General features: G+C 39.3%; 2 protein-coding genes and 1 pseudogene across 23 annotated transcripts in view; 2 read left to right on the forward strand and 1 right to left on the reverse strand.

The window, feature by feature from the left end:
* CSPP1 (centrosome and spindle pole associated protein 1) overlaps window positions 1–22,953 on the forward strand; it is a 137,540-nt gene that overhangs the window by 111,812 nt on the left and 2,775 nt on the right. For 8 of the 21 annotated variants that reach the window (XM_031669606.1, XM_031669604.1, XM_031669608.1 and 5 more), the window contains 5 exons: window positions 1,320–1,366; window positions 3,505–3,568; window positions 14,325–14,434; window positions 17,159–17,297; window positions 19,301–20,121. In XM_031669606.1, the coding sequence (XP_031525466.1) occupies window positions 1,320–1,366; window positions 3,505–3,568; window positions 14,325–14,434; window positions 17,159–17,297; window positions 19,301–19,512 (572 nt within the window). In that variant the 3' untranslated portion in view covers window positions 19,513–20,121. Of the gene's footprint in view, window positions 1–1,319; window positions 1,367–3,504; window positions 3,569–14,324; window positions 14,439–17,158; window positions 17,298–19,300; window positions 20,468–20,505; window positions 21,413–22,953 lie in introns of those variants that run through there. The other 13 variants (XM_009213137.4, XM_031669613.1, XM_031669611.1 and 10 more) reach the window with 8 other exon arrangements.
* On the forward strand, window positions 8,634–11,153 carry LOC101004223 (annotated as a pseudogene).
* The window catches only part of ARFGEF1 (ADP ribosylation factor guanine nucleotide exchange factor 1), a 144,946-nt gene continuing 143,518 nt past the window's right edge, over window positions 21,526–22,953 (reverse strand). Inside the window, exon 39 of one of the 2 annotated variants that reach the window (XM_009213136.3) lies at window positions 21,526–22,953. In XM_009213136.3, coding sequence (XP_009211400.1) covers window positions 22,789–22,953 — 165 coding nt within the window. In that variant the 3' untranslated portion in view covers window positions 21,526–22,788. The other variant, XM_021942403.2, reaches the window with a different exon arrangement.

Raw genomic sequence — 22,953 nt, forward strand, 5'->3', positions numbered from 1 at the left:
CATGAGAGAGCATCACAGGAGTAAGTGATGCAGCACTTTAGGCCCAGATCATAGGTCAAGACTTCAATAAACATATGCATAGGGATAGTCTCCCCTTCATCTGGTACAGAATTTTTAATAACAGCCTCATAGCCCTGTGACAGAATAAGCCTAATTCTAGGATAAGCAGTAGGTGTATCACCTGGAGAGAGGAGAGAAGCAAGTACATTCTTTAACCTTTGTACCCAGTCTGGTGGCATTTTTCTTTAGTCTCAAAATGAAGGTCTGATCTTGTGGGATTTTGGCATCTTAGACTGATTAGCCCAAAAGTAGTCCCCAGGTGGATACAGGTACATTTTGGCACTGAAGGTATCTATCTCCCACAGTAGCCACCCCCCAACTGCCAGTAGACACTATGATGACCTAATTCATAAGAATATGATCTCACTGGCTGGGTGTGGCGGCTCACGCCCGTAATCCCAGCACTTTGGGAGGCCGAAGTGGGCAGATCATGAGGTCAGGAGTTCAAGACTAGTCTGGCCAACATAGTGAAACCCCCGTCTCTACTAAAAATACAAAAATTAGCTGGGCATGGTGGCGTGTGCCTGTAGTCCTAGCTACTCTGGAGCCTGAGTCAGGAGAATTGCTTGAACCCGGGAGGTGGTGGTTGCAGAGAGCCGAGATTGTGCCACTGCACTCCAGCTTGGGCAACAGAGTGAGACTTCGTCTCAAAAAAAATAAATAAATAAAAAAGAATATGGCCTCACTGTAAACAATCACAAATATGTCTATTAAAATATAGGAAAAGGAATACAGGCTATCATTGGCAACTTGTTTATTCTCAAAGGCAGTATCTAAAAAGGGCAAAATGTGCTATTCACAGGAACACATAGGAAGTCTGGTCATATTGAAGAGGCTTTGGGATACCTGATCCAAGATCTTTGCTTCGGGAACTAAGTGCCTGGAATTGAGCTTATTTCAGTTCCATGTGAGGGAGCCCCTATTTAACTCCATGCAACAACTTTCTACAGACTGTAGAAATCTGACAAGATGGTGAAGGATCCTGCATTGATCATTTTCTTTTTCTGTTGGCATTAGTTTTACGTTTGCAATGATTTTACTTGTTATGTTCATTCATGTGAATGGGAGAATTTTATGCAGCTAGAATGGATGCAGGGCTGTGTTTATTAATAAGTGATATCTTTAAAATATTCTGAAGTGTGATAGTTGAAAAGTAATTTCCAGTAGAGAGCTAGTCAAAAAGATATTCTAAAATTTAATTTTATATAGTAAGCAATTTCTGACCTTTTAATTTGCTTTTGTTCTTCATTGACTTACAGTTGACTTAGATGCCATCCCAAGTGCTAAAGTACGAGAGCAAAGAATGGTAAGCAACCAGTTATAATTTTTCAAGTTAGTTTTTGGGGGATTAAAAATCTATAAGCATATGATGATCAAGTAATTCAAATTTTGAATTATTCAGGAATACTGAATTAAGAATGTAAGTCTTATCAGTAAAGTGGATAGCTTGAGAAGTGTTAGTATAATATATAGAGAAAACATATTATAATGGCTAAGAACAAGATTCTAGCACTAGGCTGTTCCAGTTAGTCTATTTTTAGCTGTGTGACTTAGGGCAAGTTATTTAATCTCTTTATGCCTCAGCTTCCTAATCTGTAAAATGAGGATAATAGTACTTAAATTAATATTTGCAAGGTACTTAGAAACAGGCCTGGCATATAAGTTTTTATAAGTGTTTATTAAATAAATAAAAATAGCTCAAGTGCTGTTGTTAGAACTGAGATAATATATTAAAAGCCCTTACAGCAGGCCTGGCCCATGATGAGTGCAGTGTGAGTGTTTGCTGTCATTAGCATGAGCAGTAGTGGGAGTGGGAGTCTGTTATGGAAATAGTGTTGAGGTCTACAAAGAAAATAAGCAAAGGAAGAGAACAGAGAATGATAACACCCACCTGTATCCTAAGGGGGGCACTTTTTGTGCAAGACTGAATAAAGGGACAGGATGAGCTCTTTTCAATCAACAAATATTTATTATTTCCTATGGACCAGAAACTGTTCTAGGTGCCGGGGTATAGGAGTAAACAAAAGGGACAAAAATCCCTGCCCTCTGACAGCTTACATTGCAGAAGGAGGGAGAGACAGTAATCAAATAAATCAATAGTTTGTTGAATCATGGTGCTGTGGAGAAGACAACAGCAGAGAAGGCAGCTGGAGCATCCTGGGTGGGAGGGTTTATAGTTGGAAATACAGTGGGCATGGGGGCTCACTGGGTAGGTAACATTTGAGTAAGGACACCAGGGAGGTGTCCATGGAAAATGTGGGGGAACTTCTGGAGGAAGAACATTCCAGGAAGAGGCCCCTGTGGGTGCTGGCCTAGTGCATGTAAGGAGCAGTGGGAGAGCCATGAGCAAGGGCCAGTTGGACACATGGGGCAGGGGGTGACGAGGTGAGGCAGCAGGGCCTTGGGGGCCATTCTGGGGCTTTGCCTTTGACACTTGTGCATGTGATGAGAAGCTGCCAAGGTATTTAAGTGGAGGAGTGACATGATCTGCTTGAGGTTTTTACTTGATCCACTTACTGCTGTGCATTTAGACTGAGTGGGGCAGGAGGCTATTGCAGTAATTTAGGCAAGAGACAAGCTCACTTTCTGATAATGAATGCAGTGCATCAGTGTAATTCATTGCCTTAAAAATTAATGGACAGCTCTTTGCTGGAGTGTCTTAATGAAGCCCAGAAATCTGCTAAGAAGGTGCAGGTAGGTGGAGTTGGATGACTTTAGGTTCCTTCTGACATGTTGGTGATGATTATTCTGTACTGCAAAATTCTCTATATGTAAATTTAAGTTTTCTCTCATTTTGGAGCTCATTATAATAAGCCCAATCTTAGCATTTTTTTCCTTACTATAATATGTGCTCCACTGTATCTGTGCTGCATCATTGTGACAATTGCTGTCACATAGGGCTGTCATAGTCTGAGAGTATACCCCCCTCTCTCCCATGACACTGTGATCTACTCCAGAGCAGAAACTCTTAATTCATCTTTGTATCCCCAGTTCCTAGCATGAAAGAAATAGTAAGTGGGCTATACAGGTTTATGGAAATTCAAATGAATGAATCTTGGCAGTGGCTTAAAAACTTAATGTTTAATTGGGGTCTTTGCTTCATACTCTATTATATTTTTCATCAGTCATAATGTGATCCTTTTATTTGACTTCAACCATAAAGGGGCAGGAAGGAGTGGAGTTAGGGAATAAATGTGTGAGCTTGTAGAATCTGTAGCCTGGAGAGATGCTGTCCTGTGTTGCTATCACCGTCTTTATAGGAATTGTGTGTGTTAAGTTTTTCCAGTATTTTCTGAGCATTGGAATGTTGTCAGTCCTACCTCTCCCCATCCTCTTCTGCTTTTAGGGAGAACAATGTGGAAACTTGTGCCTCTTCTTAGTACAAATTTGTTGTTTTTCCACACAAAACTAATAAAAATAGTCATTGAAACATGTTTCTTTTAGCCCAGAGATGACACTAGTGATTTCTTGAAAAACTCATTATTGGAATCTGATAGTGCTTTTATTGGTGAGTATATTTATTTTATTAAGGCTATATTATTTAAATATTAAACCTTTCTCCATACTTAAAAACCAGTACTGTATTCTTTGTTGTACAAGGTAGTAAAAAAAAAAAAAAGGAATATTTTTTTTTTCTGTTTTAATGAGTAATCATCAGATATTCCTTGCAAAGTTTTCAAAATCACAGTTACTGAAATGAAATTTAAAAGTCTTAGGAATAGTTGACAAACCTGTACATGAATGTTCATAATAGCCTCATTTCTAATGCCAAATGCTGGAATCAGCCCAGATGTCCTTCAGTAGATGAATGGTTAAACAAATGCTGGTACATCCATGCCATGGAATACCACTCAGCAATAAAAAGGAACAAAGTTTTGAAACTTGGATGAACTTGGATGACTCTTCAGGGAAATAGTCTGAGCAAAAAAGACAATCCCAATACATTACTGTATGATTCCATTTACATAACATTTTTGAAGTTACAGAATTAAGAAATTGAGAACAGATTTAGTGGTTGCCAGGGGTTGAGAGATAGGAAGGAGGTGTATATAGTTATAAAAGGGCAAGAAGAGGGATCCTTGTGGTTTGGGAACTATTTAACAACTTGTTTGCAGGGGTAGATACACACATGTAAATGGGAAATAAAATAATAATAATAGATCTTAATACACACATAAAAACACACAAATGGGTATTGGTAAGATAGTAAATTGGAATCTGTGGGTTGTATCAGTATCAATATCCTGGTTGTGAGATTATACTTGAGTTCTGCAAAATGTTACCATTGGGGGAAACTGGACAAAATGTATAAGGAATCTCTACTATTTCTTATACCTGTGTGTGTACCTTAATTATTTTAATCTATTTATAGTTATCTTAAAAAAAATTTTCAGTCAAAAAAGTCATAAGACTATTTTATTTAGTCTTCAGAAGATAAGTAAAGGTACCATGGGATCTTTTTTCTTAAAGTAGTATACACTTATGATTATGTACTCTGATCATGAGTGTTTCTGCTATCCTGGGGCCATCAGGGAATGATCTAGTCTACATATTAGCTGTATTTCAGGCCAATTACTTTAGATATTCATGTGATAAAATTCCAAATTAACTTATATTTTTCTCTTAATGGTTTTTTGTTGTTGTTGCTGTTTTTGAGACAGGTCTTGCTCTGTCGCCCGGGCTGGAGTGCAGCAGCACAATCATTGCTCACTACAGCCTCAAATTCCTGGGCTCAAGTGCTCCAACCATCTCAGCCTCCCCAGTAGCTGGGACTACAGCATGTACTACCATACCCAGTTATCTTTTTTATTTTTTGTAGAGATGAGGTCTCCCTATGTTGCCCAGGCTGGTCTCAAACACCTGGACTCAAGGGATCCTCCTGCCTCAGCCTCCCAAAGTGCTGGGATTACAGACATGAGCCACTGTACATGGTCTATTTTTTTTTTTTTTTTTTTAATGAATTTTTCCTTTCCAAGGAAGATGCACTGGAGAGAGAAGGAAAAATAAAACAGCAGGAGACAGGGATGGGAAGATTGCTTGTCAGGGAAATGAGACCTGTCCTTCCTAACAGTGAAGATGGTCTGGGCCATTCAAGATGGTGTGTTGGAGTATTGCATGACACTAGAGCAAAGATACAGCAGTCTTTATGGTTAACGGTGACTGCAAATGCTGCGTAAGTCATGGCTGTGTTAACCACTGCTCTAAGGAATGTAAAGCTGGTGGTTTCAGTGCATTATTTTTAAAAAGTAGGGTTTTTTAAATTGTAAAATACACATAAACATAACATTTACCATTTTAACCATTTTAAAGTGTACAGTTGACTGGCATTAAGTATTTCTATTGTGCAGCCACCACTATCATCCATCTCCAGAACTCATCTTGAAAATAGAAACTCTTCATATGAAACAGTAATTCCCCATTGCCCTCTCCCTCCAGCCCCTGGCATCCAACATTCTACTTTCCATCTCCATAAATTTGACTACTCTAAGACCTCATGTAAGTGGAATCATACAGTATTTATCCTTTGATGACTGGCGTATTTCACTTCACATAACGTCTTTGAGGTTTATCCATGTTACAGCATGTGTCAAATTTTCTTTTTTTTCCCCTTAGAGACAGGGTCTCCCTTGCTACCCAGGCTGGAGTGCAGTGGTGTGATCATGGCTCACTGCAGCCTTGACCTCCCTGTGCTCAGATGATTCTCCTACCTCAGCCTCCCAAGTAGCTGAAACTACAGGCACACACTCACTACCATGCCCAAATAATTTTTGTATTTTTTGTAGAGACAGGGTTTCACCGTGTTGCCCAGGTTGGTTGCGAACTCTTGAGCGTAAGTGATCCTCCAACTGTGGCCTCCCAAAGTGCTGAGATCACGGGTGTGAGCTACCACACCCAGCCAGATTTCCCTTTTTATGCTGTGAATATATTCCATTGTATGTATGTACCGTGTTTTGTTTATCCATTCATCTGTCAGTAGACACTTGAGTGGCTTCCACCTTTTGGCTGTGGTGAATAATGCTCCTACGAATAGGTGTACAATTAGCTGTTGGAGTCACTGCTTTCAATTCTTTTGGGTATACACTAACAGATAGCATTTGCTAGATCATATAGTAATTCTATTTTTAATTATTTGAAGTCTCACCACATTGTTTTCCACAGCAGCTGCACCATTTTACATTCCTACCAGCAGTGCACAAAAGTTCTGATTTCTCTACATCCTTGTTAACACTTATTACTTTGTTTTTTGAATAGTAGCAATCTTTGTAGGTGTGAGGTGGCATCTCATTGTGGTTTTGACTTACATTTCTGTAATGATTAGTGATGTTGAACATCTTTACATGTGCTTACTAATTGTACATCATTTTTGAAGAAATATCTATTTAAGACCTTTTCTAATTCTTAAAATCAGATATTTTTTGTTGTTACTGAGTTGTGGGAGTTCTTTATTATCTATTCTGGATCTTACCCCTTATCAGATACATGATTTGCAAATGTTTTCGACATAGTGGGTTGCCTTTTCACTCTGTTGGTTGTGTCCTTTGATACATAGGAGCTTTTAATTTTGGTACAGTCCAATTTATCTTTGCTTTTGTTGCCTGTGCTTTTGGTGTCACATCTAAGACATCATTGCCAAATCCAATACCATGAAGCTTTCCTCATATGCTTTCTTCTAAGAGTTTTATGTATAGTTTTAGCTCTTAACGTTTAGATGCCTAACCATGGAGTGTCAAAATACATGTCAGAAAGCGAAAGAATGGCAAGGAGAAATAGATGAATCCACTATTATGGTCAGAGATTTTTAACAATCAGTAAGGACATAGTTGAGTTCTGCAACACCATCAACCAACTGGATATAATGGACGTCAAAAGACACCTTCATTAACAACAACAGAACACATACTCTTCTCAGGGTCACATGGAACATTCAGCAGGACAGATTACAATCTGGGAAAGAAAATAAACCTTAACAGATGTAAAAGAAGATAAATCACACAATATCTGTCCCCAGACCACAATGGAAATAAACTAGAAATCAATAACAGAAAGATAGCTGGAGAAATCTCCAAATACTTTGGAGATTAAATGCCACATTTCTAAATAACTCATGGGTCAGAGAAAAAATATGAAAATACATTTTAAAACAACTTGATCTAAATGAAAATGAAAATACAACTTCTCAATTTGTAGGAGGTAGCAGAAATAACGCTTGTCTTTCTACTTTCCTAATGTATGCATTCAGTTAAATGTAGAATGCCAAACTCTAAAACCCACAGAAGATAACAACAGAAAATCTAGACAACCTTGGGTATGGTGATGACTTTTAGATACAAAACCAAAGTCATAATTTATGAAAGAAATAACTGATAAGCCAGACATGTAAAAGTTTTAAAAATTGGTAATTTTCTTTTTTTAGATAAAGTCTCGCTGTTGTCCCCAGGCTGCCGCGTGATGGCATGATCTTGGCTCACTGCAACCTCCGCCTCCCGGGTTCAAGCGATTCTCCTGCCTCAGCCTCCTGAGTAGTTGGGATTACAGGCGCCTGCCACCACACCTGGCTAATTTTTGTATTTTTAGTAGAGATGGGGTTTCACCATGTTGACCAGGCTGGTCTCGAACTCCTGACCTCAGGTGATCCACCTGCCTCGGCCTCCCAAAGTGCTGGGATTATAGGCATGAGCCACTGCGCCCGGCCAAAAATTGGTAAATTGTTAAGATACTCAAATTTATAACATTGACTGCATATATGAAGAAAAGTAGAAAGATCTAAAATCAGTATTCTAAGCTTCCACATACGAAACTTAGAAAATAATTAAATCCAAAGTAAGCAGGAGAAATAAAAATTGGAGCAGAAATCCATGCAATTGAAAACAGGAAATCAATAGAGGAAATTAATGAAACCAAGAGTTATTTCTGAGAAGATCAGTAAGCCTCTAGCCAAGCTAATAAGAGAGAAGACACAAATTACTAATATCAGAGACAGGGCATATCTGGCTGGGCATGGCTCACACGTGTAATCCCAGCACTTTGGGAGGCTGAGGTGGGTGGATCACCTGAGGTCAGGAGTTCGAGACCAGTCTGGTCAACTTGGCAAAACCGGGTGTCTACTAAAAACATAAAGATTAGCTGGGCATGGTGGCGCATGCGCGTAGTCCCAGCTACCTGAGAGGCTGAGGCAGGAGAATTGCTTGAACCAGGAGGTGGAGGTTACAGTGAGCTGAGATCGTGCCACTGCACTCCAGCCTGGGTGACACAGTGAGATTCTGTCCAAAAAAAAAAAGGTTGGGGGGCATATCACTACAGGTCCCACGAACATTAAAAACATAGTTGGCCGGGCGCGATGGCTCAAGCCTGTAATCCCAGCACTTTGGGAGGCTGAGGCAGGTGGATCACAAGGTCAGGAGATTGAGACCATCCTGGCTAACATGGTGAAACCCCGTCTCTACTAAAAATACAAAAAAAAAAAGAAAAACAAAAAAACCAGGCGTGGTGGCAGGCACCTGTAGTCCCAGCTCTTCAGGAGGCTGAGGCAGGAGAATGGCATGAACCCGGGAGGTGGAGCTTGCAGTGAGCTGAGATCGCGCCACTGCACACCAGCCTGCGCAACAGAGCAAGACTCCGTCTCAAAACAAAACAAAACAAAACAAAAAAACATAGTCCGAGATCCTGGTGTGATTCCGTTCTGCTTGGCTGTTCTCTTGAGTAGTGGAAAAAAAAAAAAACCATAGTCCATGATCCTGGTGTGATTCCGTTCTGCTTGGCTGTTCTCTTGAGTAGTGGTCATTTATCTCTGCCCACCTTCTTTCCCACCTAAGTGGGTGCCACCACCGATGGAAGATTTGATGGACATGGACATGAGTCCTGAGGCCCTAGAACTACCTTTTCGGTTGTTGAACTAAAGGCTGACAAAGATTATCACTTTAAGGTGGATAATGATGAAAATGAGCACCAGTTATCTTTAAGAACGTTCAGTTTAGGGGCTGGTGCTGGTGTAAAGGATGAATTGCACATTATTGAAGCAGAAGCAATGAATTACGAAGGCAGTCCAATTAAAGTAACACTGGCAACTTTGAAAATCTCTGTACAGCCAATGGTTTCCCTTGGGGGCTTTGAAATCATACCACCAGTGCTCTTACGGTTGAAGTGTGGTTCAGGGCCAGTGCATATTAGTGGACAACACTTAGTAGTTGTGGAGGAAGATGCAGAGTCAGAAGATGAAGAGGAGGAGGATGTGAAACTCTTAAGTATATCTGGAAAGCAGTCTGCCCCTGAGGTGGTAGCAGGGTTCCACAGAAAAAAGTAAAACTTGCTGCTAATGAAGATGAAGAAGATGATGATTTTGATGATGAGGAAGCTGAAGAAAAAGCGCCAGTGAAGAAATCTATACAAGATATTTCAGCCATAAATGCACAAAAGTCAAATCAGAATGGAAAAGACTCAAAAGCATCAACACCAAGATCAAAAGGACAAGAATCCTTCAAAAAACAGGAAAAAGCTCCTAAAACACCAAAAGGACCTAGTTCTGTAGAAGACATTAAAGCAAAAATGCAAGCAAGTATAGAAAAAGGTGGTTCTCTTCCCAAAGTGGAAGCCACGTTCATTAATTATGTGAAGAATTGCTTCTGGATGATTGATCAGGAGGCTATTCAAGATCTCTGGCAGTGGAGGAAGTCTCTTTAAGAAAATAGTTTAAGCAATTTGTTAAAAATTTTCCATCTTATTTCATTTCTGTAACAGTTGAAATCTGGCTGTCCTTTTTATAACGCAGAGTGAGAACTTTCCCTACCGTGTTTGATAAGTGTTGTCCAGGTTCCATTGCCAAGAATGTGTTGTCCACAATACCTGTTTAGTTTTTAAAGATGCAACTTCACCCTTAGCTTGGTTTTAAGTATGTATGGAATGTCATGATAGGACATAGTAGTAGTGGTGGTCAGACATGGAAATGGTGGGGAGACAAAAATATACATGTGAAATAAATCTCAGTGTTTTAATTAAAAAACAAACAAACAAAAACCACAAAGAAAACATAGTCCAAGAATACCATGAACAACTCTATGCCCACAAATCTGATAACCTAAAGTCTACCACCCATTTATGGTAACTCAGCCAACTCAGAATAGAGGGGAAACTTCTACAACTTGATAAGGAACATCTACAAAAGTCCTACAGCTAACATCATAATGATGAGAAACTAGAAGCTTTCCTGCTAAGATCAGGATGTCCTTTCTCACCACTGATTAACATCATACTGGAAGTCCTAGCTAATATTAGCAGTAAGGCAGAAAAGGAAATAAAAGGTGTACTGATTGGAAAGGGAGAAATAGAATTGTCTTTGTTCACAGATGATATGATTGTCTATAGAAAATCTGAAGGAATCAACTGAAAAACTCCTGGAACTAGTAAACAGTTATAATAAAGTTGCGGGATACAAGATTAATATATAAAACTCAGGCACTTTACAATATGCCAGCAATGTACAAGTGAAATTTGAAATTAAAAACACAATACCACTTATATTAGCATTCCCCCAATAAATACTGAGATATCTATCTATCTATCTATCTATCTATCTATCTATCTATCTATCTATCTATCTTATCTATCTATCTATCTTATCTATCTATCTATCTATCTATCTATCTATCTATCTATCTATCTATCTATCTATCTATCTAGAACTGCCTGAGGAAAACTACAAAACTGATGAAATTGAAGGACTACTAAATAAATGGAGATATATTCCATGACCATGCACAGGATGACTCAGTATTGTCAAGATGTCAGGTCTTCTCAACTTGATCTACAGATTTAGTACAATCCCAATAAAAATCCCAGCAAGTTATCATGTGGATAACAACAAACTGATTCTAAAGTTCACTTGGAAAGGCAAAAGATCCAGAATAGCCAACACAATGTTTAAAGAGAACAGAGTTGGAGGACTGTCACAGCTGACTTCAAGAGTTATGATAAAGTTATAATAAACAATACAATGTGGCATTGGTGAAAGAATAGACAAATAGACCAGCTGAATGGAATATGGAGCCCAGAAATAGACTTATGCAGGCTGGGCACAGTGGCTCACATCTTTGGGAGGCTACTTGAGGCCAGGAGTTTGAGACCTCCCTGGGCAACAAAGCAAGATCTTGTCTCTACAGAAAAAAAAAAAAAAAAAAAAAATTAGCCAATGTGGTGGCACATACCTGAAGTCCTAGCTATTTGGGAGGCTGAGGTGGGAGGATTACTTGAACCTGGAAGTTCAAGGCTGCCATGAGCTATGATCACACTACTGAACTCCAGCCTGGGCAACAGAGAAAGACCTTGTCTCAAAAAAAGAAATAGACTCATGCAAATATAGTCAGCTGATCTCTGACAAAAGACCAAAGGCAGTACTGACAAAGGACCAAGGGCAGTATTATGATGGAGAAAAGACAGTCTTTTCTACAAATAATGCTGGGACAGCAGGACATCTGCATGTGAAAAAATAAACCTAGACACAGATCTTACACCCTTCACAAAAATTAACTCAAAGTTGATCTTACATCTAAATGTAAAATGCTAAATTGAAAAACTCATAGACGATAACAACAGAAAATCTAGATGACCTTGGGTATGGTGATGACTTTTAGATACAAAACAAAGAAATAATTGATAAGCCGGACTTTGTAAAAATTAAAAACTTGCTGTGCTCTATAAAAGACACTGTTAATTAAGAGAATGAGAAGACAGGACAGAGACTGTAAGAAAATATTTGCAAAAGACATATCAGATAAAGGACTGCTATCCAAAATATACAAAGAAATCTTAAAACTCAACAATAAGAAAATAAAAAAACTGATTAAAAGATTGAGCAAGACTTGCACCACACATCACCATAAAGATATAAGACTATGTAAGGATGCTATTGAGAGACAGGACTGGCTGGATTTCCTAGGCTGACTAAGAATTTCTGAGCCTAGCTGGGAAGGTGACTGCACCCACTTTTAAACATGGGGCTTGTAACTCAGCTAACACCCAACCAATCAGGTGGTAAAGAGGGCTCACTAAAATACAAATTAGGCTAAAGCAGGAGGTTAAGAAATAGTCAAATCATATATCACCTGAGAGCACAGGGGGAGGGACAATGATCAGGATATAAACCCAGGCATTCGAGCTGGGAGTAGCAACCCTCTTTGGGTCCCCTCCCATTGTATAGGAGCTCTGTTTTCACTCTATTAAATCTTGCAACTGCACGCTCTTCTGGTCCGTGTTTGTTACGGCTCGAGCTGAGCTTTCGCTTGCTGTCCACCAGTGTTGTTTGCCGCCGTCGCAGACCCGCCTCTGACTTCCACCCCTCCTGATCTGGCAGGGTATCCGGTGCACTTCTGATCCACCGAGGTGGCGCCCATTGCCGCTCCCAATCAGGCTAAAGGCTCGCCATTGTTCCTGCACGACTAAGTGCCTGGGTTTGTCCTAATCAAGCTGAACACTAGTCTCTGGGTTCCATGGTTCTCTTTTGTGACCCCGGCTTCTAATAGAGCTGTAACACTCATGCATGGCCCAAGATTCCGTTCCTTGGAATCTGAGGCCAAGAACCCCAGGTCAGAGAACAAGAGGCTTGCCACCATCTTGGAAGCGGCCCGCCACCATCTTGGGAGTTCTAAGAACAAGGACCCGCCTGGTAACACGTTAGAGAATTGTAAATTAAAATGAGATACCACCACATACCTGCTAGAATGGCCAGCATTCAAAACACTGACACTAAATGCTGGCAAGGTTTTAGAGCAATAGGAACTCTCATTCATTGCTGGTGGGCCTGCAAAAGTGTAGTCAATTTTGGAAGACAGTGTGGCAATTTCTTACAAAAATAAACATATTCTTACCATACAGTTCAGCATATATACTCCTTGGTATTTGCCTGAGGGAGTTGAAAACTTGTCCATAAAGAAACCTGCACGCAGATATTTATAGCACCTTTATTCATAATTGCTAAAACTTGGAAGCAGCCAAGATGTCTTTCAGTAGGTGAATGGATAAAGTGTGGTACATCCAGACAATGCAATAGTTTTCAGCGCTAAAACAAAATGAGCTACTAAACCATGAAAAGGCATGGAAGGACCCAACACTTATTTTAGAATTATAGAAAGCCCCACATCTTGTTCAATAAAAGTTATTCCTATTGTTAAAAACCCATACAGTATACATTTGGATAATTGAATATCAATTGTATGTTAAATGATGATAGTTTTGTATAAATGTTAAATTTTCTGAATGTTATAATTAGATTTTTGCAGTGTAGGAGCCAGTCCTTGTTCTTAGAGGGTACACACTGAAATAGTTAGAGACAAAATGCCATGATGTCTCCAATTTATTGGTGTAGCAAAGTGGCTTGGCAAAAACAGCATCCCCCCAAATATATATAGAAATGGGCAAAGTAACTAATGGTGATTCTAAGTATGTGTATTATTCTAACTTTTCTTTAGGTATAATTTTTTTCAAAGGAGCTGTGGAGGTTACTGTAGATGTTGTAGGCTATTTGTCCATGTCAAATTAGCTCCGGTCCACTTGAATGGTTATAAGCAAAAAGACCGACAATACCAAGTGTTGATGAGGATGTGGGGAAATTGGAACCTTCTTACAATGTAAAATGTAAATAGGTTGGTAGTTCCTCAAAATGCAGAACAGAGTTAACCATAATACCCAGCAATTTCATTTCTGGTTCTATAACCCAAAGAAATGAGACGATACGTCCACACAAAAACTTGAATGTGAATGTTCATAGCAGTGTTATTCATAATTGCTAGCCACTAGCAAATGTCTATTTACTGGTAAATGCACAGACAAAATATGACATATCCATATGATGGAGTATTATTCAGCAGTAAAATGTAATAAACAAACATGGCACAGCACAGATGAATCTCATACACCTTATTGCTAAGTGAAAAGACACATAAGATTAAGTTGTAGAATTCCATTTATGTTTGGTGTTGGGTAAGGTAAATCTGTTGAAACAGAGCAGTGTTTGCCCAGGGCCAGCAAGTAGGAGTAGGGAGTGATTGCCAGTGGGCACAAAGGAGCTGTTTAAGGTGATGGAAATGCTCTAAAGTGATGATTGCACAACTCTGTAAATTTGCTAAAAAAATCACCGAACTGTGTATGTACACTTAAATTGAGTGTATTTCATGGTATTGTAAGCAAAATGTAATGAAAAGACAGGCTCTTGGTTTAGCTCTGGGTAAGATCTGAAGCGGTATTAAGACTCCTTCTGCTTTTTGGGGTCCTCTTAGGTGCTTACGGTGAGACATATCCTGCCATTGAAGATGACGTCCTCCCTCCACCATCACAGTTGCCCTCTGCACGGCAGCGCAGGAGGAACAAATGGAAAGGACTAGACATTGTGTGTATGAAACTTCTTTTCTTCCCCTTTTCAACTTAGAAGAATGAGAGGTCTGGGTTCTGACCCATGCTAAATCTGTGTGGCCCCATAAAGAAAGAGCACTTGCTTGAAATTCAGACATGGGTCTGAATCTAGGCTCAGCCTTGACTGGATGACCTTGGGTAGCTATTGAATTCTGCTGCTTTGGCTTCTTCCAGATAATAATAGTATTTTCTTGTCTCCTGGGGTGGCTGTAAGTAGCTCTGCATCCCAACCTTCCTTCTTCTCCTGCAGAATATATGGATTTCAGAGAGGCACAAGGAGGAACTGATGCCATTTATCGAAAAGCCTCATAATAACCTAATTCTGTGATATAGGCGTCATCTTCATTTCGGTCAAATGACTTGCCAAGGTCATATGGGCAAGAAGGCTGAGATTCAAACCCATGTTCTCCTCACTCTGCTCCCCAGCTTTACGGTGTAGCCAGTAAAAAGTAGAGGCTTTGGAGTTTATGTCCCAACGATGTCACCTCCTTGTTGGGTAGGCAGCTTGGGCAATTTCTTAAACTCTGTGTTTCCTTTTTTATGACATTAAGATACAGTTAATGTGAAACATTTAGCACTGAGCCATGTATGCAGAGAGCTCTCACCAAGTAACAGATGCTATTAGCGTTATTATATGTACAGCATTACCAGGTGAAAGTAGCTTTGCTTTTTGCCTTAGGCAACCACCAATCTGATTTGGTTTCTATAGATGTGCCTTTTCTGGACATTTAATATAAATGAGATCATACATTCTATGGTTATTTGTGACTGGATTTGTCTGTCTTCTTTTGAAGGTCATTCATGTTGTAGCATGTGCCAGTACTGATGCCTCTTTAGTGTTGAATAATTTTCCACTGTATTAGTATCCCACATTTTGTTTATCCATTTAACAATTAATAGATATTTGGGTTGTGTTCACTTTTTAGCTCTTACGGATACTATTAATGTTCATGTACAAGTTTTTGATGTTTTTATTACTCTTGAATATATATAGCTAGGAGGAAAATTGTTGGGTTATATGGACACTTTGTATTTAGCATTTTGAGGAAGTACCAGACTGTTTTCCAAGGTGGCTGTACCATTTTACTTTCCCATCATCAGTGTATGAAGGTTGTAATTTCTCTGTATCCTGGCCATTACTTAGTGTCTTTTGATTTTAGCCATTGAGTGTAAAGTGGTGTCATGGTGGTTTTGAGTTGCATTTCTCTAATGACGTTGAACATCTTTTCATGTGCTTATTAGCCAGTTGTATATTTTCTTAGGAGGTATGTCTATTCAAATCCTTTTTTTTTGTTTTGTTTTGTTTTGTTTTGTTTTTTAAATACAGAGTCTCGCTCTGTCGCCCAGGCTGGAGTATGGTGGTGTGATCTCAGCGCACTGCACCCTCTGCCCCACTGGGGTTCAAGGGATTCTCCTGCCTTAGCCTCCTGAGTAGCTGGGATTACAGGTGCATGCCAACATGCCTAACTTTTGTATTTTTAGTAAAGACGGGGTTTTGCCATGTTGGCCAGGCTGGTCTCAAACTCCTAACCTCAGGTGATCCGCCTGCCTCCCCTCCCAAAGTGCTGGGATTACAGGCGTGAGCCACCGTGCCCAGCCCTTTGCCCATTTTCAAATTGAATTGTCTTTTTATTGAGTTGTAAGAGTTCTTTTACATTCTGGCTACAAGTCTGGTTATCAATGTGTGATTTTCATATCTTTTTTCCCATTCTGTATCTTTTTAACTTTCTTGATGGTGTTCTTTGAAGCACAGAAGTTTTTAAATTTTGATGAGGTCCAACTCATCAATCTCTCTTGGGCTTTTGGTGTCTTACTTAAGAAACCATTGCCTAGCACAAGATCATGAGGATTTACTTGTTTTTTTTTCAGTTTGTTCTTAATTGTAGGTCCGTGATACACTTTAATTTTTGCATAGGGTGTGAGGTGCAGGGGTCCAAGTCCATTCTTTTGCATGTGGCCATCCAGTTGTTCTAGCAGCATTTGTTGAAAGACTTCTCCTATTGCATTTTGTTAACTCATCTGTAAACATAAGGATTTACTTCTGTATTCTTCTTAATCTTACATTGATCTACTTGTCTTATGTCAGTACCACACTGCCTTGATTACAGCTGGACTGTCTCAGCCCCTGCTGCTTTAGTTTTTTCCTTCTGTGTCCTATAATTCCCAAGCTTTATCCAGACTGGCAGCATTTCTGTCATCACAAATGTTATTCCTTATTCTTGACTGAGTCATCTGAGCTTGCATGGATAAGCATAGGAGCCATAATATAAGTGCTCCATATTTCCATTTATTTTGTTCATCACAAAGTACATTTGAGGGCGAGAGGATGTTTTGATTTGTCGATTTTTTTTTTCCCCCCTGAGATAGAGTCTCTGTCTCCCAGGCTGGAGTCCAGTGGCACAATCTCGGCTCACTGCAACCTCCGCCTCCTGCGTTCAAGTGATTCTCCTGCCTCAGCCTCCCAAGTAGCTGGGGACTACAGGTGCCCGCCACCATGCCCAGCTAATTTGTATTTTTAGTAGAGATGGGGTTTCACCATGTTGGTCAGGCTGGTCTCCAACTCCTGACTTCAGGTGGTCTGCCTGCCTCGGCCTCCCAAAGTGCTGGGATTACCGAGAGTCACCATGCCTGGCCCTGATTCACTGATTTGTGAACATACTTTATGTTAATGACTTTCTGAAGCTCTGTTTTCTAACTACAGGATAGCAGTCGTCCTAATGTAGCACCAGATGGTCTCTCTCTAAAATCTACATCCAGTGTAAATGTTGATCAGCTTAGAATGAGAAATGAGGAACGAATGCGAAGACTGAATGAACTTCACAATAAACCTATTAATACAGGTAAATGACCAAGTGTAATGGCCTATAGCAGAGATCCTGTATGAACTTTTAAACTTTCTTACAAGGCTTTCACTAACGTCTGAGGATAGATGGAATGAGTTTGAAGTCCTTTGAGTTGTATGGCCCAAGACGTAACTATTGAGCAAAACCAGACCTCAGGATTAAGTTTGCATCAGATTTTCTCTATCAGACAGGGTGCCCATTTTAGAGTGGAGTCTAAACAGGTAAAATAGTTGTTGCTTATTAAATATATCCAGGCTTTGCTTTCAGCAGAGAAAATGCTATATGATATAGTAATCACTTTACTAAAACTTTAGTAATAAAACATTATTAGAAATTAGCCTTAAGACTGAGTTCTTTAACACTTATGCTGTAAATTTGTAGTACTACAAAGAAAATTTTTACCTTCTTATTTGGCTTTCCACACCATGGACAAACAAAGCCTCAGAGGTCAAATAAAGCTAGTCTCATTATGAGTGTATTTTTGTGACTTGCAGGTTAAAGCTAGTCATAGAGCACAAGGCAGGATGGACACCTAAGGAGCTACACTGCCAGCCCTGTACCACCCTTTTTTGTACCAATGCTATTACTCACTGGGATGATGGGACAGTTTCATATTGGTAATATTAGTTTTAGCAAATAGTGGTCTATTTGGGAAATACTCTTTAGTCTGTTAATCTACATTACAATCTCAAGATTTTTTTTAGATTCTACCTTTAATACTGTATTAATTTAAAACTGTACTCATATACTGTCTATCTAGCAGTCAAGGTGTGGTGTGTTCTAATGGTGGTAATTCCATACCAAACACAAGCAGACATGGTTAATTGATGGGACAGTAGGAAAGGATGTCTTCTTTCCAGCTACAAGGCATTTTCTTTTAGACCCAACAAACTGAATTAATATTTAACAGGAATATATCTGAGAGAAGACAGCATTTTAAGAATCTTTTTCAGAAGACTTTTAATGTCTACACTGTTTTTTAACATTGTCCTTTCAAGCAGGAGCTTTTTGTTATGATGTGGATTGATTGCACATACCAATCCTTCACAGACCAGATGTAATTTAAAAAAAAAAAAAAAAAAAAGGCCGGGCGTGGTGGCTCACGCCTGTAATCCCAGCACTTCGGGAGGCCGAGACGGGCGGATCACGAGGTCAGGAGATAGAGATCATCCTGGCTAACACGGTGAAAACCCGTCTGTACTAAGAATACAAAAAAAAAAACCCAAAAACTAGCTGGGTGTGGTGGCGGGCGCCTGTAGTCCCAGCTACACGGGAGGCTGAGGCAGGAGACTGGCGTGAACCTGGGAGGCGGAGCTTGCAGTGAGTGGAGATCGCGCCACTGCACTCCAGCCTGGGCGACAGAGAGAGATTCCGTCTCAAAAAAAAAAAAAAAAAAGAAAAAGAAAAAAAGAATATGACATCACAGGGTAGGAAGACAGATTTTCCTATTACTATACCTAATAATAAGTAAAACACAGAAGTTGAGTACAAATTCAGTTAAAGAATGAAACACATTAAGAGCTACCTCTTCATTGACTGGACATGGCCTTCTTAGATTAGATGTTTTAAGAATGGAAGTAATCTCATTACAACTAGTGTTTTCCCAAAATAACTTAATTTCCTTATAGCAGTGTTGTAGGTTGAAGAGTATTCCCCAAACCTTGCTTAAAAAAAAAAAAAAAAATTATGTGTAGCCATTAGGCTTCTCCTGAGGTAACAGTTACAAAATAAAACTACCTACATTCCTCCTGTTGACTTTGGTGGAGAGGTGTCGCTGATATACTTAGAATCCCTCTGGTTGCTAGTGCCATGGATTCAGCTTACTCAGTTGATCATTTTTTGTTTTACAAAATTGACGCCTTTGTGGGCCTGCTCTCCTCCCTCTAAAATACGGTGGGGTGAGTCTAACCAAAACAGAGTTCAGGACATGACATTGTGGGGAAATGCCGAGTTGTCCTGCCTGCCTGTTACCTGAGTCACATGTCCCTTGCCTCCTGTAGATGATGAGAGTTCACTGGTTGACCCTGATGACATCATGAAACACATAGGGGATGACGGATCAAACTCTGTAGCAACTGAGCCCTGGCTCCGCCCTGGCACTTCAGAAACACTGAAACGCTTCATGGCAGAGCAGCTGAACCAGGAGCAGCAGCAGGTTCCTGGAAAACCAGGCACTTTCACTTGGCAGGGCCTGTCGACTGCACATGGTTAAAATAAACCTGTATTGGACCCAGTAGTGCCTTTTAAGGTGAAAGGAATGGTAAATCTGTACCTTCAATAATATGTCCTACTTTTGGCCCCTACCTGAAAGTTACTTTTTTTCCATCTGTATATAAAATTATGATGTATATTGTGTACATAAATATAAGGCCATGATTATTGATTTATATAATAGAATTGTATAGAATTATTTTTGCACAATTTTGTCATAAATTAGGGTGGTAATGAACTGAACTACTGTATGTGCGTATGTTGAATTCTGCTTGTCATTAAGGTGAATAAGTGTCTTAACCGTCCTGTAAAACCAGACTCACCTTTGTTACATGCACATTTTCCATTGTTACCTCCATGCAAAAGAATTTAGTAGGTACATCTATTGTAGCTGTGATTATTCCAGTTTCTGTGTGACACAATCAGATGTCCTATTTCATGTTATTTGTAGCTACTGATACAGAAATGAAGGGAACTGTAATTGCTTGTATTCTTGTAAGCCATACATTAAATGTTACACCTTTCTGCTTCTATTTTTATTCCAATGAAGGCATTTAAGTTACTAATTTATATAACTACTTCTTGATACAAATAAATTTTTATTTTAATTACTAAAATCTTTTTATTTTAACTACTGTGGAGCTTTCTAGACTAGTTTTCTGGAGGCTGAACAGAGGTGGGGACACCCGGGAGTCAAGGACAGAGAGACTGGAGTCGTCTTCTTGTTCCACCACCATGGAACCTTGGATAAGTGAGTCCATGTGAGTTTTCTAATCACTCAGTAACTGATACTTTTTAAAAAAAAGGAGTCATTCAAATTATGAAATTCTGACTCAGATTAGAATCTTCACAACCATGACAGCTGAGAACATCCCCAGGCACTGCTTCTGCAATACATCCTCTGATGTAATTAATGGTAGACAATATCAGACAAATTACTGATATTTTGAGTTTTGGCTAGTTGTAAATTTTATATTTGATTTTCTAATTTTAGGACCATCGTTTGCTTTACTAGTAAAGATTTGTTCTGTTGTCATCTGAAAGAAAGAAGAAAGCCTCTGACTCTTCTAGGGGAAGAGTCCTAATACTACACCATTAAATAATCAACTGCCAGGTTGTGTGGAACACTTACCCTCGCACAGCAAGGTCACAGTGGCTCCCAGCTCTAGCATCCAGCTGGGCTTGAACAGAGCTATCTTAGGGGTAACAAATACGGCACACTTACAAATGCATTGTTCAGTAACTGTTCATTATCTAAGAGAGGTGTGAAAGCAAAGATGACTGAATACTTTTCCTCTTTAACACAACCATGTTAGATGATATTGACACGTTCCATTTTTGTTTAATGCCATGTACCACACAACTTCAACTGACTCCTAAAACACACAATATTGCAAACTGTGCTGAAGAGAACTTTAGCTGTTTTCAGCACTCAAGTAGTGTAGCCTGATGCTAGGTTATTAATATATAAAATATTAATATGCAAAATATCAAAAGATTTTCGGGCTGGATATGGTGGCTCACGCCTATAATCCCAGCACTTTGGGAGGCTGAGTTGGGAGGATCACTTCAGGTCCAAGAGTTTGAGACCAGTCTGGGCAATATAGTGAGATCCTGTCTCTACAAAAAAAAAGTTTTTTAATTAGCCAAGTGTAGTGTTGTGTGCCTATAGTCCTCACTACTGGGGAGGGTGGAGTGTGAGAATCACGTGAGCCCCGCTTGAGGCTACAGTGAGCTGTGATCATACCACTGTGCTCCAACCTGGACAACAGAGTGAGATCCAGTCTCTAATAGATACATAAAAATTTTAAAAACTGCCTTAAAAATAAATATTCTATGGTTAAGTACAGTGTGAAGGAGGATCTAATGCTGGAAGCTGGAAAGAAAATACCAGAACCAAATAATACTGAATTTGTAGTTCTGGCTGAAAATGTCTTTTCCATAGTAGTTTGGCCTTAACAGAAAAGAATCAATGAAACATGGGGGTGGGTTATAGAGGTTTTGATTGCACTGATGAAATATTTCAAAAACTTTATTGACCTATAACCTGATTAGAATATGCCAGATGAGAATCAATATTGTACAGAAAGTTGTACAGAATTTTTTACATAGAAAACTTTACATCTGTACCATATACATTTTATCCATCTGAAAAAATTTTCTACATCCACTGTTAATACGGAATGCTTGACAATCTTGTCTTTTAACCATCAGAGCACAATTCACAGTATGAATACATTTCCAGTAAATCTAACCTCCGCAAACCATGCCAGATTTGTTATTTTAATATATTCAACATTAAATTCTGTACATAGAGTAAAATCTACATCAAGCCCCACCACCCAAAAGAAAATGACAGCAATCTGGATTCATTTTGCAGTGATTCAAGTTTTGGTCCATAAAGGATCATTCTATTTTAATGGCTCATCTTTAAAAGCCCTAAGAGAAATATGTGACAGGTAGTTACTGTCAGTAGGGATATTTTCTACCTTTTTTTCCCTGTTGTTGAAGTGTCAGCCACAACAGCTTCTGGGCATGTTAAAGCCTCAAAATCACCACCCACCAAAAAGGGCCAAACTAAAAATCCCCACAAAATAAAAAAGAAAGTTCCACCCAAATGTTTAGTGCATTTGACAAAATATTATGGGTATTTAGCAAATGAATAAGAAAATAAAGAAAGAAAACAGTGCAGGAAGAACTATATAATGTTTAAGATTTTTATATTACAGACCTGCATCTCTGTACATTTTTCACAGGATGATTACCAGTATCTCAGATAGCCTGAGTGTGCAAAAATCTTCAGAATAAGAATACCATAGTTGCTAAATATCTTTTACCATGAACAATAATTTCTTCTTCTCTCCCCACTCCCCAATTATAAACATTTTATCCTTCAAAATACAGCTCTCCTGAGTTGTACTTCTTGTAGAAGTTCAATCTTTACATCTATAGTTCTTTGGGTAAGTTTCACTTCCACACCTGCCAAAAACATGTGGGGCTTTTCCTGCCGTGGAAGACAAGGAAGGACCCGTGAGCATGAGCTGACACTGTTTAAACAGGCTTTCTGCTCAACATGAGGCCAACATAACACACAAAATCCGCCCGTACTAAAAGGGACTGGAGTGTTGAAAGTTTGAATAAGAGTTCTAAGCATCTTTACCAGTAACTCTCAGACACTGCAATCCGGAGGAATCGTTTTTCAGGTAGGAAACCTCAGCTCCAGCGTCCTTTTAAAGAGCGGAGGGATGTAAACGCCAACAAAAATATTAAGTTCCCATCATTGCTTGTTTATTCCAAGTTCCTGTTCAGGTGGTTGTGATATCTGAAAAACTACTCCGATTCGCAGAAAAAATCTTCTAAGAACAGCACGAAGTTCAGGAATCAAGTCAAATTGCATAATTTCACATAAGAGAGGGTAGTAGAATGATGCATGAGCTTTAAA

Source organism: Papio anubis, chromosome 8, assembly GCF_008728515.1.
Source record: "Papio anubis isolate 15944 chromosome 8, Panubis1.0, whole genome shotgun sequence".
Lineage (NCBI taxonomy): Eukaryota > Metazoa > Chordata > Mammalia > Primates > Cercopithecidae > Papio > Papio anubis.